The sequence below is a fragment of the Aethalodelphis obliquidens genome, unplaced genomic scaffold (genome assembly GCF_003676395.1).
Source record: "Aethalodelphis obliquidens isolate GAN/ISIS:26980383/991018 unplaced genomic scaffold, ASM367639v1 scaffold60, whole genome shotgun sequence".
NCBI lineage: Eukaryota > Metazoa > Chordata > Mammalia > Artiodactyla > Delphinidae > Aethalodelphis > Aethalodelphis obliquidens.
Window position 1 is genome coordinate 10,322,364 of NW_020838004.1, and position 19,666 is coordinate 10,342,029.

At 38.9% G+C, this 19,666-nt stretch overlaps 1 protein-coding gene across 2 annotated transcripts in view; it reads left to right on the top strand.

Annotated features, from left to right (window-relative positions):
• ARHGAP42 (Rho GTPase activating protein 42) overlaps nucleotides 1-19,666 on the top strand; it is a 297,503-nt gene that overhangs the window by 195,355 nt on the left and 82,482 nt on the right. For both annotated transcript variants that reach the window (XM_027087755.1, XM_027087756.1), the window contains exon 5: nucleotides 18,796-18,897. In XM_027087755.1, the coding sequence (XP_026943556.1) occupies nucleotides 18,796-18,897 (102 nt within the window). The remainder of the gene's footprint in view (nucleotides 1-18,795; nucleotides 18,898-19,666) is intronic.

The following is a 19,666-nucleotide window of genomic DNA, read 5'->3' on the forward strand; positions in this document are numbered from 1 at the left end:
GTTGTTTTAAGTCTCAAAGCTGGACTAAGATCATCATTAAAAACATTTATTAACTATTTCTTGAGAAATAGTGAATCACTCTATGCCTAGGAGTTAAGCCCACCTTTTACTAACCAATATCTTTTTTGTTTTTCTCTGTTATTCTTTGATAAATAAGAACGAATTAAGCATTGTTTGTGACTATTTTGAATTTTAGCATGATTGCATTCCAGTGAAAATAAAAGATTTTTCAGTTATCTACACTTCTAGTCTTACAATCTGAAGAAGCGTCTAAATGTATTCTGACAAATATTCCTTCACAGAATTTAACAGGATTAGGTTTGACCAGCCCTCCCTTATAACCAGCATCGTTATAAACAGTCTACACTTCAGGGACATGTAGGAGTGATAATTTTGGTAACGTCACTAGAGGCAAGACAGTGACTCTAGACTACACAGACTACATCTCACAAGTGTGTTCTCATCATGTTTATATGACGAAACGGAGAGACTTCTTGTTTATAAAGCAAAAGTGATATGTAGCTGTTTAAACTTCAGGCACAAACAGCACTGAATGCTGAACTAGCACAGTAGAGTAAAAAAAAAAAAAAATAAGTGTATTTTTGTGAATGAAAATTGAGATTTGTTCTTAAGTTTGTGGCTTAAGTTGTGTGGCTTGAAAGTAGCCAACTGGTACCAATACCATCCAGCCTCCACATTTAACTACCAAGTTGACAGTTTTCAGTGCTGGCAACCTTTGATGCTTTGTCTCATTCCTTTAAGCTTTTCATTGTTCTTAGCAGTTAGTGTGACATTTTGAGGATTGGAGTCTAAAACCCCAAACTAAATAAGACCAAGGAGTAGCTAAGATTGTATCAATACTTGCTGAAAGTGAAAGAGTAGTTATTTCTTACTAATCCCTACCTTACTGACTGTCGATATTTATCTTTTTGTATCAGGGGTTGTTTGCCAACTGGCAGGGCCACACCACCAATGGCCATCCCTCTGAGGTTTTTCTTATGGTGGGTGTACCTAGGAAAAGCTCATGTACAGCAATGCCAGAGAAATAACCATGTTTGTGCTTTAAGCAGTTAACTACTTTATACTCTACTTGCTTCCATAATGTTTAAGCTGAAGTCATTGAATCCAACTATTAGGTGACAGATAAGATGAACAAGGCCCTAGAGTTGTTAACATGTCCAAGGTAATACGCTTGGTGATAAAATCCAGAGAATAGCTATGACTGTGTGACAGTGTTTACAGAATTGGCTGATTATAATTCATCTGGTCAGCAGTTACACATTGAGCCTTTTTTCATGTGGGAAATACCATGTTAGCTAACAGTCTAGTCCAAGATTTCTCAACCTCCACACTATTAGCATGTTGGGCTGAATAAATCAATCAGAATCAATTTCTCTCTCTCTCTCTCTCTCTCTCTCACACACACGCACACACACACGCACGCACTCGCACACGCACACACACACACACATTCTGTCCTTCTCTTTCCTGTCATCTTTATCCTGGGAAGCCCTTCAGTCTGTCTGTAGAAATTAGACTTTAGACAGAAATACCTGCAATGATAACTTGTTCTCATAAAGAGAGGTTAACCTCTGAGGTTAACCTAATGTTGAAAGTCAAGGAAGGAAGGGCAGAGGAATTGAGCAGAAAGGGCATTCTGCAGTACAAGATCAGAGCATGTTCTTCCCTGTGGGAGAAAAGGTTGAAGGAGGAGCACCAGACATTTTTGGAAGGCTTCTGGAAGCTGGCCCCCCAATGCTTCTGCTCATATTCTGTGAACAAAAGAGATTGGGAAATGCAATCTTTATTCTTGACGGCTGTGTGCCCTGCTACAATTTAGGGGTTCTATTACTGTGGAAAAGTCTGGCACTCTGCCAAGAAAGGCTTTTGATAAAAGCAGAAATAAAGAATTCCATGAGCTTATACACAGGAGAGGGCTGTTCCAAGCTTTGGCTCAAGTGAGTAATTCTTTGATATTGACCAAGGCACTTCAACCCTTTGGAGGATGGGGGTCATTTTCCTTTAAAATGTTAGAACTAAGCAGTTGTGCTATTTATGCTGATGTTGAGAAAGGTCTTGTGTTTTAGTCTGGACTCCACCCTTTTGCTGATTGAGTGGACTATAGTTAATTTCCATGAGCCTCATTTTTCCACTGTATAACATGGGAATCATGATAACACCTTATTTCCTATTTATAAACGTGATCTTCTTGAAAGCCTATGATATTGAATGTACAAAATCGGCTCAAGAGAACAAGGTTGTGAATGAGTCTGCAAATTCCTTGAAAATGTTATACTTTTATTATCAAAAATCATAAAGATAGCAAACTCAGCAAGATAAAATCTTAAATCCATATCTCAGGAATGTGTGTATTGGTATTAGGCCCAGTTTATGCCCTTCCCAGGCCCTTAGGGTTTGCTCAGAAGATAACTGTGGCCTAGGGTTGTCACTTCTTATTCCTCACACATGATCAGGGCCTGGCTCCAGCCAGGCCCCCATCACCCTGCTTCAGTGGGAGTTGCAGCAGCTGTGGTGCACAGGCTCAGTGGCCCATTGGCTGTTGCTCATCACATATGGACTCTTGATAGAGTACGAGGGTGGACCCTGGGCTCTGGCCTCTCCCACAACTACTGGAGGGCCAGATGACAATCTGAAAGAACTCAGGAGAGTTCCTGTCCCATGGAGCAAATGTTGACCACTTATGGGAGAAACTGGCAGATAAATCCTTGCTTACCCAATGGAAATGTCCTGAGGTGTGTTGGTTTTGTAAAACCTGAATGGATATGTACCTTATTGCCTGAGCAACTGGCTGTTTTTCCTCCTGTTTCTGTGGTTCATTCAGTAATAAACACTTGTATCTTCTTTCCTCCTTTCCTGTCTGTTCCCTTTTTCTCTACTGTTGCTCCACAAGGTTGTACGCTAGTTGTAGCAGGCAACAACTTTGCCTCAGGCTCTGTTTTCTAGGAACTTTGGATTAAAAAAAGTATAATATTAATATAATATGAAAAATTAATTTCCACTCGCTGTGGCTTTCACTTTGGGAGTTAAGGAAAAACACCTCTCTCTGTCTCAGTCAGATGCAGTACTTATCATGAGCATTCTCTGTCATGGTGTCAGTCTTTTGTCCCCATGTTTGTTGTCCTTCCATGTTATCAATAGTTTTTGAATTTTGTGACTGAGATTTTTATTTTATTCTCCAAGTCCTCTGTCATCCAAGAAGAAGAGAAATTTGAATGTCGGGCATGAAGAAAAGCTTTGGATTACTTTTCATTAGGAAATCCCTAAACTCACTCAGGGTAATTTTCCAAACATCCTGCCTGGAGTGCGCAGAGTTGTGTAACTTTAGGTTTATCCATGATGTCATGCCAGAGCCCATAAGATTATAGCCACTCCAGACGCTATCCACCCTCCTGATCGCAATCTTCTGTCTTTGCACAGTCCACAAGAGGATTGATTAACAATCAAAAATCATCGAAAACGTTCAGTAGCATTCTCTATCTCTCCTAAAGTCTAAAGTAGCATTATAAGTACCTCCTCTGCTTCCTGCTCCTTTTGTCTGTCTTCTTTCTTCCCATTTTCCTCATTTCATCCATTTATTCCCTTTAATGTTTTTCAATGCTATAATTTTCCCTATAAGCATTGATTCTGCTGTATCCAGAAATTTTAATGTTTAATTTTCATTTAGTTTAAAATGTTTTTAATCTCTCTTCAGATTTTCTCTTTAACCTATGTGTCATTTAGAAGTGTGTTGTTTAATCTCTGAGTATTTTGTGATTTTCCAGCTATCTTTATGTTGTTGATTTCCAACTTAATTCCACTGTGCTCTGAGAATGATTTCTATTCTTTTAAATTTGCTAAGATGTGTTTTATGGCCCAGAATGTAGTCTGTGTTGGTGAACATTCCATGCGAGCTTGAGAAGAATGTATAATAATAGTACAGTACGATAGTACAGTAAAACTTTTGAGACCTTGTGTGTTTGTAAATAGTTTTATTCTACCCTCAATCTAGATTGACAATTTGGATATAGAAATCTAGGTCGGAATTCATTATTCCTGAGAATTTTGAAGGCACTGCACCTTTGTTTTACAACTTCCTGTGTTGTTGCTGTGGGTTCATTATTGATTTCTGATGATTTTTATTTGACCTCTGTTTTTAGGCTTTGATTTTATTCATGGTTTTGTAATATTTTCTCATTTATTGTGCCTTGTATATATTGTGTCATTTCAATATGGATACTTTTTTTATCGGTTCTGGAAATTTTCATGAATTATTTTTTTGGTCATTCCCTCCCTACATTTTTTTCTTTCAGTAGTTCTGTTAGTCAGATGTTGGGTTTCATGATTAAGCTTCTAATTTTTCTTATCTTTTCTCATCTATTTTCCTTTTTAGTTCACAGCTCTCTTGTTTTATTCATTTACTTATACTGCATTCACATTTTCATATTTATATAGCAACCATTCTCATAAGTTCAATGTGTATATTTATGTCTTATGTTCTTAACAAAATTGGTATTATTTTTCTATGCATGGCTCTTTAATTTACATAAATGATTTTGTGATATTTATCTATTTTGTGCTTTGTGGTTTTCACTCAAAATTGTGTTTTAAGATCCATCCACATGTAATATTTACTTCATGCCTACCAGTTCATGGTATGCTTCTAATTCATTTATGTCCACCAATAAATACCCTGGCTATCTTCCTGTTTTCACAAATCCTCATTTGTGTTTCCTTATGGACTTTTCTGTGAGTATCTTTTCGGGATGTACACCAGAAGCTGTTTTTTAGGGCACACATATATGCCACTTAGAAATGTTGAATTTCTCTTTGGAAAGGCTGTACTTCTCTACAATCACACCATATAGAAGGGTTCCTGTGTCTCCAAATTCACTCAACGTGTAGTGTTATTCAGCTTTCTAACTCTTGCCAATCAATAGCTGATAGAGAGGACTTCCGGGAAGATGGCGGAAGAGTAAGACGCGAAGATCACCTTCCTCCCCACAGATACACCAGAAATACATCTACGCGTGGAACAACTCCTACGGAGCACCTACTGAACGCTGGCAGAAGACCTCAGACCTCCCAAAAGGCAAGGAACCCCCCACGTACCTGGTTAGGGCAAAAGAAAAAACTAAACAGAGACAAAAGGATAGGGACGGGTCCTGCACCAGCGGGAGAGAGCTGTGAAGGAGGAAAAGTGTCCACACACTAGGAAGCCCCTTCGCGGGTAGAGACTTCGGGAGGCGGAGTGGGGGAGCTTGGGAGCCGCGGAGGAGAGCACAGCAACAGGGGTGCGGAGGGCAAAGCGGACAGATTCCAGCGCAGAGGATCGGGCCGACCGGAACTCACCAGCCGAGAGGCTTGTCTGCTCGCCCGCCAGGGCGGGCGGGACTGGGAGCTGAGGCTCCGGCTTTTGTCGGAGCGCCGGGAGAGGACTGAGGTTGGTGGCGTGAACACAGCCTGCAGGGCGTTAGTGCACCGCGGCTAGCCGGGAGAGAGTCCGGGGAAAAGTCTGGACCTGCCAAAGAGGCAAGAGACTTTTACGTCCCTCTTTGTTTCCTGGTGCACGAGGAGAGGGGATTAAGAACGCTGCTTGAGAGAGCTCCAGGGACGGGCGCGAGCCGCGGCTAAAAGTGCGGAGCCCAGAGACAGACATGAGACGCTAAGGCCGCTGCTGCCGCCACCAGGAGGCCTGTGTGCGAACACAGGTCACTAGCCACACGCCCTTCCGGGGAGCCTGTGCAGCTCGCCACTGCCGGGTCCCGGAATCCAGGGACAACTCCCCCGGGAGAACGCACGGCGCACCTCAGGCTGCAACGTCACGCCGGCCTCTGCCGCTGCAGGCCCGCCCCACACTCCGTGACCCTCCCTACCCCCCGGCCTGAGTGAGCCAGAGCCTCCGAATCAGCGGCTCCTTTAACCCCGTCCTGTCTGAGCAAAGAAGAGACGCCCTCCGGCGATCTACACGCACAGGCGGGGCCAAATCCAAAGCTGAGCCCCTGGGAGCTGTGAGAACAAAGAAGAGAAAGGGAAATCTCTCCCAGCAGCCTCAGAAGCAGCGGATTAAAGCTCCACAATCAACTTGATATACCCTGCATCTGTGGAATACCTGAATAGTCAACGAATCATCCCAAATTAAGGAGCCCTGTGGATGAAAGGCTCTTGGTGCTGCAGCCAGGAGTCAGTGCTGGGCCTCTGAGGTGGGAGAGCCAACTTCAGGACACTGGTCCACAAGAGGCCTCCCAGCTGCACATAATATCAAACAGCAAAAATCTCCGAGAGATCTCCATCTCAACGCCAGCACCCAGCTTCACTCAACGACCAGCAAGCTACAGTGCTGGACATCCTATGCCAAACAACTAGCAAGACAGGAACACAACCCCACCCATTAGCAAAGAGGCTGCCCAAAATCATAATAAGTCTACAGACACCCCAAAACACACCACCAGACGTGGACCTGCCCACCAGAAAGACAAGATCCAGCCTCATCCACCAGAACACAGGCACTAGTACCCTCCACCAGGAAGCCGACACAACCCACTGAACCAACCTTAGCCACTGGGGACAGACACAAAAAACAACAGGAACTACGAACCTTCAGCCTGCAAAAAAGGAGACCCCAAACACAGTAAGATAAGCAAAATGAAAAGACAGAAAAACACACAGCAGATGAAGGAGCAAGATAAAAACCCACCAGACCTAACAAATGAAGAGGAAATAGGCAGTCTATCAGAAAAAGAATTCAGAATAATGATAGTAAGGTTGATCCGAAATCTTGGAGATAGAATGGACAATAGAATGGACAAAATGCAAGAATCAGTTAACAAGGACCTAGAAGAACTAAAGATGAAACAAGCAACAATGAACAACACAATAAATGAAATTAAAAGTACTCTAGATGGGATCAATAGCAGAATAACTGAGGCAGAAGAACGGATAAGTGACCTGGAAGATAAAATAGTGGAAATAACTACTGCAGAGCAGAATAAAGAAAAAAGAATGAAAAGAACTGAGGACAGTCTCAGAGACCTCTGGGACAACATTAAACGCACCAACATTCGAATTATAGGGGTTACAGAAGAAGAAGAGAAAAAGAAAGGGACTGAGAAAATATTTGAAGAGATTATAGTTGAAAACTTCCCTAATATGGGAAAGGAAATAGTTAATCAAGTCCAGGAAGCACAGAGAGTCCCATACAGGATAAATCCAAGGAGAAATACGCCAAGACACATATTAATCAAACTGTCAAAAATTAAATATAAAGAAAGCATATTAAAAGCAGCAAGGGAAAAACAACAAATAACACACAAGGGAATCCCCATAAGGTTAACAGCTGATCTTTCAGCAGAAACTCTGCAAGCCAGAAGGGAGTGGCAGGACATATTGAAAGTGTTGAAGGAGAAAAACCTGCAACCAAGATTACTCTACCCAGCAAGGATCTCATTCAGATTTGATGGAGAAATTAAAACCTTTACAGACAAGCAAAAGCTGAGAGAGTTCAGCACCACCAAACCAGCTCTACAACAACTGCTAAAGGAACTTCTCTAGGCAAGAAACACAAAAGGAGGAAAAGACCTACAATAACAAACCCAAAACAATTAAGAAAATGGGAATGGGAACACACATATCGATAATTACCTTAAATGTAAATGGACTAAATGCTCCCACCAAAAGACACAGATTGGCTGAATGGATACAAAAACAAGACCCATATATTTGCTGTCTACAAGAGACCCACTTCAGACCTAGAGACACATACAGACTGAAAGTAAGGGGATGGAAAAAGGTATTTCATGCAAATGGAAACCAAAAGAAAGCTGGAGTAGCAATTCTCATATAAGTTATATATATATATATATATATATATATATGTAGTTTGAGTGCAGTGTTTTTTGTTTTCTGTACTGAATTCATTAGCATGGGTCGGTATAAAATTTAGCATAGGTCAATATGTAATTTGTAAACTAATAAGGTCTTAAAAGTGAGGAATTAAGTCTTTTAAATTTAATTATTTATTGTAAAGAGCAGAATAGCATACATAAACAGGTGCCTAAGGAAAACTTGTATTCTAATATGGAACTCTCATGAACACCTTTTTTTTTTTTTTTTCCTTCTAACGGTATGATAGTAGGCCATTTGATTATTTTTATGGCTTTAACTTTACAACAATGAAATATTCGTAAATTTTAAAAAGTATTTTTCTTTATTTGATGCTGGTGGGATACTGGAGAAATGAAAGGTCAAACACCTATTGAGGAATCCATACTTGTCTATATATTGTGTACTTTTATTTCAAGAACTGATTTAAAATTCCTAAAAGGATGCTATAATAAGTTATTATGCCATTTTACAGACTGAATTAAGTGAATTTCAGGGAGGTATGAAACTTGCCTAAGGCTATCCAGCTACCAAGCAGTAGAAGTGAGAATTAAATCCAGGTATACCTATCAAAAAACAAACAAACAAACAAACAAACAAACAAACAAAAAAACATTATGCTATATATATGGAATGTAAAAAAAAAAAAAAAAAGTGGACATGAAGAACCTAGGGGCAAGACGGGAATAAAGACACAGACCTACTAGAGCATGGACTTGAGGATACAGGGAGGCGGAAGGGTAAGCTGGGAGAAAGTGAGAGAGTGGCATGGACATATATACACTACCAAATATAAAATAGATAGCTAGTGGGAAGCAGCCGCATAACACAGAGAGATCAGCTTGGTGCTTTGTGACCACCTAGAGGGGTGGGATAGGGAGGGTGGGAGGGAGGGAGACGCAAGAGGGAAGAGATATGGGGATATATGTATATGTATAACTGATTCACTTTGTTATAAAGCAGAAACTAACACACCATTGTAAAGCAATTATACTCCAATAAAGATGTTAAAAAAAAAAATAGCTGATAGATATAATGTGATATCTTAATATTTTAATTTGCTTTTCTCTTAAGTACTAATGAGTTTGAAAAGTTCTTTATATGTTTGTTACTCTTTTGGCTTTCTTTTGTGTTATTCCTTCATATCCTTCACATATATTTTTATCTGTTTTTCTGTCTTTCCGATTTGTAAGAGTTCATTATAGAGGCAAATATGAAACCTCTGGCTCCTGTGAATCTGATCACCTGGACGTGGTAGTGGTGAGATAATTGGAATGGGGCAGATACAATGGATTGTGCTGGTGCAACTGCCCAGGAAGGAGCCCTTTTGGAATGTCTGTATTTCAGCAGATTGAGGAGGAGGGACTTGGTGGGGAATGGCTTGGGAGACTGGGAATGGTTGGGTGCAGTTACCCAGAGGCAGGACATTGCTGTGAAAGCTATACTAGGATTCTCAACAACCTGGGTTTCTGGATACCAGGCATCTCTTGGACCTCGGGAAACTCCTGTGTGGGTAGCAAGTGTGTGGAATATCCAAGCATCTGGCCCTTCTCAGACTTAGAAATGGTAGTGTCACCCTAGGCTGCTGTTCCGAGCAGTGAGGAAGTCCCACTATCAGAGGAGAAAGAAGTCTAGCCGGGTTTGGTAGTTAGAGCTATACCTTTTCCTCTCAATGCCTAGCATGGTGCCAGTTTATAAGAATTACACATTTTTCTGGAATAGAAATTTAGCTATCAGTATTTATTATTACTCTTCGTATTACTATTTCTACTACTATGCATTCACTCGAAGGATTTTCAAAATATATGTATAATGCTTATTTAGCTGATGGTTATGCTAACATGTTGACTTAAATAGTTGCATGGGAAATTTTGCAATATCCTGAGTGGCAATTATAAGCTTGAAGTTGTCTTAAAATTCAGATGCATAAATCCTAAATATGTGCTCCATTTTAAAAAAAAAGGAATATAGAAAATACTTTTTCATTTCCTCTATTTAAAAAAAATTTGATCATGGTAACATTAAAATAAAGGTTGCTAAGACAGCTGTTTAAACAAAGCTTTGCGTTAATCTTTTATAGAAAAAAATGCAATTAGATAAAGCTTTGAGAATTTCTCTTTGTGATTTTCTAAATGTTGTGGTAGAGTCTATTTTTCACGTTTGGTACCCTCTTGTGGTCAATGCAAGGCATTGATTAGGCCTTGATTTTAACAGTTGTGTATAATTTTAATTTAACACTTTTTATTTATGTGAGAGACCTATAGTTTATATGAATATTTGACTTTTTTTCATATACAACAACTTTAAGAGTAAGATTGACACTTGGAGTTTTCTTCCTGTTCCTTACTTCAGGGTATGCAGTGAAGGTGTGGCATGACCACAGTTGCTAATCTTAGAAGCTAAGTGATAATGTGCTCAGAGTAAATACAGTGTAGCTTGGAACACAAATTGAAGACCTTGAACTTATCTTACACTTTTGCAACCGTAATTGGGTTTGGGGATTAATTTGCCATTTTTGATGGTATATTTTAAGATTTTATAACACACACACACATACAAACATATATTACACATATATATGATTTCATTTTACATGATTACCTATTTCAAATGCATTTACTGTGGGTTTATAGAAAATGTCATACCATTGTGACATAGTCTCCCTTTCTTTGAGTCACGGTATGATAATAAGAAGACATCGATCACATACAGTGTTTAGTAAAGATTTGTGTGTTATTTTCCCTTCCTTCTGCAGCACTGGTTTCAGAGAAAATTCTTCACTTGATATCCACGACAAGTAACACAAAGGACAGGAGGTAGCTGTGTAGTATTAAGTTACTAAGGCCAAATAAGACTTGACTTACAGGAGCAGTAAATCACGGCTTTTGGGGGGAGATGTGAGTTGCAAGAAGTGCTCTTGGCTTTCAAGAACATGCTTCCTTAGATTATAGCTGTCCTTCACGTATCCTACTCTTTCAACTCAGCTCTTTAATTTTATGCTAGAACTGAGTGTGTTTTTGTTGTCTACATCATGGGACCCTTTGAGTAAATCCTTTTCCCGGGCCTGGTGGTGTGAAGGGCCAGGGTTTGAATAAGAGTCCAGGAAGTGCTTCTGGGAACGATTTTTGTATTGCCAGGAATGCTGATGTGTTGGCATGGAATTAACATTTCCCAAAACACCATCAAACACGGACTGAAAAACAAAGATGCAAGTGTAGTCACCACAGCTGTGTTCTCTTTTCCCCCAAATAGTTTCTTCTCTGCACAGTGAGAAATTTTAAGCCCCCTATTGTAAGATGAAAGTTTTGTGTACTACACTGTAAGGCAGCTGGTTGCCCCCAGTATTCATGTATCACTGAGATTGAGTTAAGGCCATTTGTGCAGAATTGTCCCTTATATCATGGATATTGGTTTTTTTGATCAAATGGAATGTTTGTGAGGGACTGTGGTGCCGTGTTATAAGAGGAATAATTTCGCTTGTTCATTAGATATTTATTGAGCACTCTCTCAAATTTTCAGTTTTAAGGATGAGAAGATACATGCATAAATTTCCCTGCTACAATGTAGGACATGAACACCATAAGAAACTCATATATAAAGCTATATGAGCATCCAAAGGGAGAGAGAGTTGATGGAGGGGACATGTGAATGAGGTCTGTTTAAGCTGGATGCTAAGAGTAGATCTAACTTGAATATGTGGTTGTTGGAAAAAGTATCAGAGAGGAGGTGGTCTGCAGAGAACAGAGAATAGGAGCTCAAAAGGGCTAACGAGAGAGGGCTTCCCTGGTGGCGCAGTGGTTGAGAGTCCGCCTGCCGATTCAGGGGACACGGGTTCGTGCCCCGGTCCGGAGAGATCCCACATGCCGTGGAGTGGCTGGGCCACTGAGCCTGCACGTCCGGAGCCTGTGCTCTGTAACAGGAGAAGCCACTACAGTGAGAGGCTCGCGTACCGCAAAACATAAATAAATAAATAAAGGGCTAATGAGAGAGACTTTTGGAGAAATTGCTTGGGCAGGTCAGTTGTGGGCATGAAATGCCAGATTAAAGAGTAACGTCCACTGAGCTAATGATGGAATGTTCACCCAGGTATCTCTTTCAACCGTGGACAGGACAAGCTCCTCCCATTCTGAACCTTGGACTTCTCTGCTTTCTTTTGGGTTCTCTCCTGTACGTTTTGTTGTGTGAGTTCCTCAAAAGACCTTTTTTGGATGGGAATGCCACTTTTTATTTTTCAATTTTGTTTCTTCTAGTAGAGCCACATTTTCTCCTTAAATAATAAAAATGCTTTGAAGATGTTGATTTCCCCCCCTCGTCATTTACAGGTATAATACTGTAATACACAGACATACCAGTACTCTTCAAAGATCTAAAAGTAACTAGAACCTTTACAGCAGAACCCTACTTGCTCTTTCCATTTAATGCCATTTTACCAGTTAAGTTTCTAAAGTCCCATCTTTGCAACTAGATCATGATGGGTTCCTGGAAATACAATTGAGGAGATAAAACGTTTAGAGTGCCAGTGGGTCAAAATGGAATTCTGTGGATGTATTAACCTGGATCTGACACCCTCAGGGTCCTCAGAAAGACAGGTCAGAGGCCTGCCCCTCTTCTCCTTTCTTCTTCCCTAACTCCCAAACTCCCTTCCTCTCCTCTCCTCATCCATCCGTCCATCATTTTTAATTAATCTCCTCCAAATACATATGCAAATAATGAAGCAAAGCATTATGCGTAATAATCACAGAGCTTGTTAAAAATAACAATGTCTGAATCTCTATATGAGGGAAATAAGAATCTACACTTTTAATAGGCTTTAAAATACTTGACTCTGATTAAGGTGGTCCAGCTCTTGCACTTCAAGAGACACTGAAATAAAAGCAAGGAATAGTACTTCTTTAGCCAATAAAATTTATGAGTGTGATCACCTAGTATTTATTTCATATGGACCCATGAATGGAAAAGACATACCTGGTGGATAACATATTTATAGTTGAAGAAGATTATATGCCCAGGCATGTCCTGTTCTCTTTAAGATTTTATTCCATTTGCATTTCTATAAAAGTATGCCAGAGGATAAAAGGTAAAGTATCCTCCTCCTCCACAAAAGACTAGACTGGTTTACAGCTCTCCTAGAGAACAGTGTCATTTTAGGGATATGCAAAGGTCAGCTATTAGAGTTCTGTTGAGTATATGACACAGATGTTGCTAATCCTTTTGACTTGACTGAACTGTTCTAATTATTTCACGCTACCAGGTTTTGAAGGTCTATTTTCCTTCCTGTCAAAAATGAGTTGTATGAAATATCAGGCATCTTTTTTAAAAATATATATATTATTTTATTTATTTTTTTAGACAGCAGGTTCTTATTAGTCATCAATTTTATACACATTAGTGTATACATGTCAATCCCAATCACCCAATTCAGAACACCACCATCCCCACCCCCCCGCGGTTTTCCCCCCCTTGGTGTCCATATGTTTGTTCTCTACAATTGTGTCTCAACTTCTGCCCTACAAACTGGTTCATCTGTACCATTTTTCTAGGTTCCTCATATATGCGTTAATATACGATATTTGTTTTTCTCTTTCTGACTTATTACTTCACTCTGTATGACAGTCTCTAGATCCATCCATGTCTCAACAAATGACTCAATTTCGTTCCTTTTTATGGCTGAGTAATATTCCATTGTATGTATATACCACAACTTCTTTATCCATTCGTCTGTTGATGGGCATTTAGGTTGCTTCCATGACCTGGCTATTGTAAATAGTGCTGCAGTGAACATTGGGGTGCATGTGTCTATTTGAATTATGGTTTTCTCTGGGTATATGCCCAGTAGTGGGATTGCTGGATCATATGGTAATTCTATTTTTAGTTTTTTAAGGAACATCCATACTGTTCTTCATAGTGGCTGTATCAATTTACATTCACACCAACAGTGCAAGAGGGTTCCCTTTTCTCCACACCCTCTCCAGCATTTGTTGTTTGTAGATTTTCTGATGATGCCCATTCTAACTGGTGTGAGGTGATACCTCATTGTAGTTTTGATTTGCATTTCTCTAATAATTAGTGATGTTGAGCAGCTTTTCATGTGCTTCTGGGCCATCTGTATGTCTTCTTTGGAGAAATGTCTATTTAGGTCTTTTGCCCATTTTTGGATTACGTTGTTTGTTTCTTTAATATTGAGCTGCATGAGCTGTTTATATATTTTGGAGATTAATCCTTTGTTCATTGATTCGTTTGCAAATATTTTCTCCCATTCTGAGGGTTGCCTTTTCGTCTTGTTTATGGTATCCTTTGCTGTGCAACAGCTTTGAAGTTTCATTAGGTCCCATTTGTTTATTTTTGTTTTTATGTCCATTACTCTAGGAGGTGGATCAAGAAAAGATCTTGCCGTGATTTATGTCAAACAGTGTTCTTCCTATGTTTTCCTCTAAGAGTTTTATAGTGTCCAATTTTACATTTAGGTCTCAAATCCATTTTGAGTTTTTTTTTGTGTATGGTGTTAGGGAGTGTTCTAATTTCATTCTTTTACATGTAGCTGTCCAGTTTCCCCAGCACCACTTATTGAAGAGACTGTCTTTTCTCCATTGTATATCCTTGCCTCCTTTGTCATAGATTAGTTGACCATAGGTGCATGGGTTTAGCTCTGGGCTTTCTATCTTGTTCCATTGATCTATGTTTCTGTTTTTGTGCCAGTACCATATTGTCTTGATTACTGTAGCTTTGTAGTATAGTCCGAAGTCAGGGAGTCTGATTCCTCCAGCTCCGTGTTTTTACCTGAAGACTACTTTGGCTGTTCGGGGTCTTTTGTGTCTCCATATAAATTTTAAGACTTTTTGTTCTAGTTCTATAAAAAATGCCATTGGTAATTTGATAGGGATTGCATTGAATCTGTAGATTGCTTTGGGTGGTGTAGTCATTTTCACAATGTTGATTTTTCCAATCCAAGAACATGGTATATCTCTCCATCTGTTGGTAGCATCTTTAATTTCTTTCACCAGTGTCTTATAGTTTTCTGCATACAGGTCTTTTGTCTCCCTAGGTAAGTTTATTCCTAGGTATTTTATTGTTTTTGTTGCAGTGGTAAATGGGAGTGTTTCCTTAATTTCTCTTTCAGATTTTTCATCATTAGTGTATAGGAATGCAAGAGATTTCTGTGCATTAATTCTGTATCCTGCAACTTTACCAAATTCATTGATTAGCTCTAGTAGTTTCTGGTGGCATTTTTAGGATTCTCTATGTGTAGTATCATGTCATCTGCAAACAGTGACAGTTTCACTTCTTTTCCAATTTGGATTCCTTTTATTTCTTTTTCTTATCTGATTGCCGTGGCTAGGACTTCCAAAACTATGTTGAATAATAGTGGTGAGAGTGGACATCCTTGTCTTGTTCCTGACCTTAGAGGAAATGCTTTCATTTTTTCACCATTGAGAATGATGTTTGCTGTGGGTTTGTCATATATGGCCTTTATTATGTTGAGGTAGGTTCCCTCTATGCCCACTTTCTGGAGAGTTTTTATCATAAACTGGTGTTGAATTTTGTCAAAAGCTTTTTCTACATCTATTTAGATGATCATATGGTTTTTCTTCTTCAATTTGTTAATATGATATATCACATTGATTGATTTGCGTATATCGAAGAATCCTTGCATCCTTAGGATAAGTCCCACTTGATCATGGTGTGTGATCCTTTTAATGTGTTGTTGGATTTTGTCTGCTAGTATTTTGTTGAGGATTTTTGCATCTATATTCATCAGTGATATTGGTCTGTAATTTTCTTTTTTTGTAGTATCTTTGTCTGCTTTTGGTATCAGGTGATGGTGGCCTCATGGAATGAGTTTGGGAGCGTTCCTTCCTCTACAAGTTTTGGAAGAGTTTGAGAAGGATGGGTGTTAGCTCTTTTCTAAATGTTTGATAGAATTCCCCCGTGAAGCCATCTGGTCCTGGACTTTGGTTTTTTGGAAGATTTTTAATCACACTTTGAATTTCATTACTTGTGATTGGTCTGTTCATATTTTCTATTTCTTCCTGGTTCAGTCTTGAAAGGTTATACCTGTGTAAGAATTTGTCCATTTCTTCCAGGTTGTCCATTTTATTGGCATACAGTTGCTTGTAGTAGTCTCTTAGGATGCTTTGTATTTCTGCGGTGTCTGTTGTAACTTCTCCTTTTTCATTTCTAATTTTATTGATTTGAGTCCTCTCCCTCTTTTTCTTCATGAGTCTGGCTAACGGTTTATCAATTTTGTTTATCTTCTCAAAGAACCAGCTTTTACTTTTATTGATCTTTGCTATTGTTTTCTTTGTTTCTATTTCATTTATTTGTGCTCTGATCTTTATGATTTGTTTCCTTCTGCTAACTTTGGGTTTTGTTTGTTCTTCTTTCTCTAGTTCCTTTAGGTGTAAGGTTAGATTGTTTATTTGAGATGTTTCTTATTTCTTGAGTTAGGCTTGTATAGCTATAAACTTCCCTCTTAGAACTGCTTTTGCTGCACCCCATAGGTTTTGGATCATTGTGTTTTCACTGTCATTTGTCTGTAGGTATTTTTTGATTTCCTCTTTGATTTCTTCAGTGATCTTTTGGTTATTTAGTAACGTATTGTTTAGCCTCCATGTGTTTGTGCTTTTTACGTTCTTTTCCCTCTAATTCATTTCTAATCTCAAGCATTGTGGTCAGAAAAGATGCTTGATATGCTTTCAATTTTTTTTAATTTACTGAGGTTTGATTTGTGACCCAAGATGTGATCTATCCTGGAGAATGTTCCGTGCGCACTTGAGAAGAAAGTGTAATCTGCTGTTTTTGGGTGGAATGTCCTATAAATATCAATTAAATCTATCTGGTCTATTGTGTCATTTAAAGCTTGTGTTTCCTTATCAATTTTCTGTTTGGATGATCTGTCCATTGGTATAAGTGAGGTGTTAAAGTCCCACACTATTATTGTGTTACTGTCGATTTCCTCTTTTATAGCTGCTAGCAGTTGCCTTATGTATTGAGGTACTCCTGTGTCGTGTGCATATATATTTATAATTGTTATATCTTCTTCTTGGTTTGATCCCTTGATCATTATGTAGTGTCCTTGCTTGTCTCTTGTAACATTGTTTAGTTTAAAGTCTATTTTATCTGATAATGAGTATAGCTACTTCAGCTTTCTTTTGATTTCCATTTGCATGGAATATCTTTTCCCATCCCCTCACTTTTAGTCTGTATATGTCCCTAGGTCTGAAGTGGGTCTCTTGTAGACAGCATATATATGGGTCTTGTTTTTGTATCCATTCAGCAAGCCTGTGTCTTTTGGTTGGAGCATTTAATCCATTCATGTTTAAGGTAATTATTGATATATATGTTCCTATGACCCTTTTCTTAATTATTTTGGGGTTGTTTTTGTAGGTCCTTTTCTTCTCTTGTGTTTCCCACAAAGAATTTCCTTTCGCGTTTGTTGTAGAGCTGGTTTGGTGGTGCTGAATTCTCTTAGCTTTTGCTTGTTTGTAAAGCTTTTGATTTCTCCTTCGAATCTGAATGAGATCCTTGCCAGGTAGAGTAATCTTGGTTGTAGGATTTTCCCTTTCATCACTTTACGTATATCATGCCACTCCCTCCTGGCTTGTAGAGTTTCTGCTGGGAAATCACCTGTTAACCTTATGGGAATTCCCTTGTATGTTATTTGTCGTTTTTCCCTCGCTGCTTTGAATAATTTTTCTTTGTCTTTAATTTTTGCCAATTTGATTAATATGTGTCTCGGCCTGTTTTTCCTTGTGTTTATCCTGTATGGGACTCACTGCGCTTCCTGGACTTGGGTGCCTATTTCCTTTCCCATGTTATGGAAGTTTTTGACTATAATCTCTTCAAATATTTTCTCTAGTCCTTTCTCTCTTCTCCTTCTGGGACCGCTATAATGTGAATGTTGTTGATTTAATGTTGTCCCAGAGGTCTCTTAGGCTGTCTTCATTTCTTTTCATTCTTTTTTTCTTTATTCTGTTCCACAGCAGTGAATCCCACCATTCTGTCTTCCAGGTCACTTATCCGTTCTTCTGCCTCAGTTATTCTGCTATTGATTCCTTCTAGAGTAGTTTTCGTTTCAGTTACTGTATTGTTCATCTCTGTTTGTTCTTTAATTCGTCTAGATCTTTGTTAAACATTTCTTGCATGTTCTCGATCTTTGCCTCCATTCTTTTTTCGAGGTCCTGGATCATCTTCACTATCATTATTCTGAATTCTTTTTCTGGAAGGTTGCCTATCTCCACTTCATTTAGTTGTTTTTCTGGGGGTTTATCTTGTTCCTTCATCTGGTACATAGCCCTCTGCCTTTTCATCTTGTCTATCTTTCTATGAATGTGGTTTTTCTTCCACAGGCTGCAGGATTGTAATTCTTCTTGCTTCTGCTGTCTGCCCTCTGGTGGATGAGGCTATCTAAGAGGCTTGTGTAAGTTTCCTGATGGGAGGGACTGGTGGTGGGTAGAGCTGACTGTTGCTCTGGTGGGCAGAGCTCAGTAAGAGGCATCTTTTTTGTGGCTGGGAAATATTATGATTCCTTGAGAAGAGTGTGCAAGTGGTTCTCTAAACTGGTTGTATATTAACTCATCTGAATCACCAAAAAGCCTAAAAGAGATGTTTTCTCTTGGTCCTATCCCAGGTCAGAATTTCTTGCTGAGAATCAGTTATAAAGTGTTCAAAGGGATTCTACTGTAGGCAGCCTGCCCCCTCCATACTATAGTTCCATGAACTTCTTTGAGATCAGAATACATGCTCAAATGATTTCGTTTCACATCCTTCTTCCTACTCTACTTCATCAAGTTTTGCACGTAGTTGAAGCTCACTAAATCTTTATTAAATAATTTCAGCGGATGTTTGATGAGGATGGTGGAAATCAAGGTTTTCTTGATTCTCTAATTTGAATGTTTTGTTGTTTCTTTGATCTCCTAGGATGGAAAGAAGAAATTTGACAAGGAGAGTGAAAAATACTATTCTATTCTTGACAAGCATTTAAATTTGTCTGCAAAGAAAAAGGAGTCTCATTTGCAGGAGGTAAGTTTTTCCAAATGAAATGTAGAAAGGGCATTAGCATTGTCCTGTGAAGTCCAAAGTTCGAAAAGTAGACATTATCTCAGAATCTGCTCCTCTTTAATAAAATAATGATAATAAGAATATTTAATTGAGCACTTACTACAGACAGGCACTGTGCTGAGCATTTTACATGCCTTGTGATATTTAATGTTAACAGTTCTAAGAGAAAGATTAGTATTTCCTTCAATAATGAGAAAGAGTGAAACAAGGCTATTTCTTTTTCTTCTTGTTGGGAATATTTTAAATAGCAGGACCTACCAAATTCATGTTATAGCATTTATATTAAGTTAAAAATACCTGTTTTTAAGGTGTTGCATCAGCATTAAGGGGAAAAAAGATACATATACAACTATATGTTTTAAAATCTCCATTATTTTATGTCAATTTTCTGAAAGAACAAGTCAACAGTCAACATTCCTTATATGCATATACTAACATGTACAGTGTATGCATATAAGGAATCCATTTCTTCCTTTTTTCTGAAAATTTCTTCTCATTGGTAGTGTTTCAACTATAATTAGTCAAATCGAATAGTCCTTTTACTGAGGAATAGTGATGGGATATTTTTTTTAAAAAAAAGGCTCTCTTGTCTTTCATCTTGGCAGCAACTAAATCTTGACACACCATCCATCATTCCCCCAGTGTACAGTGGTGTGTCTCAGAGCTGAGCTGGGAGTTGTTGAGCTAGTCCCCCTACAGCTCATCACTGCTCTCTAGCCCTTCATAGGGA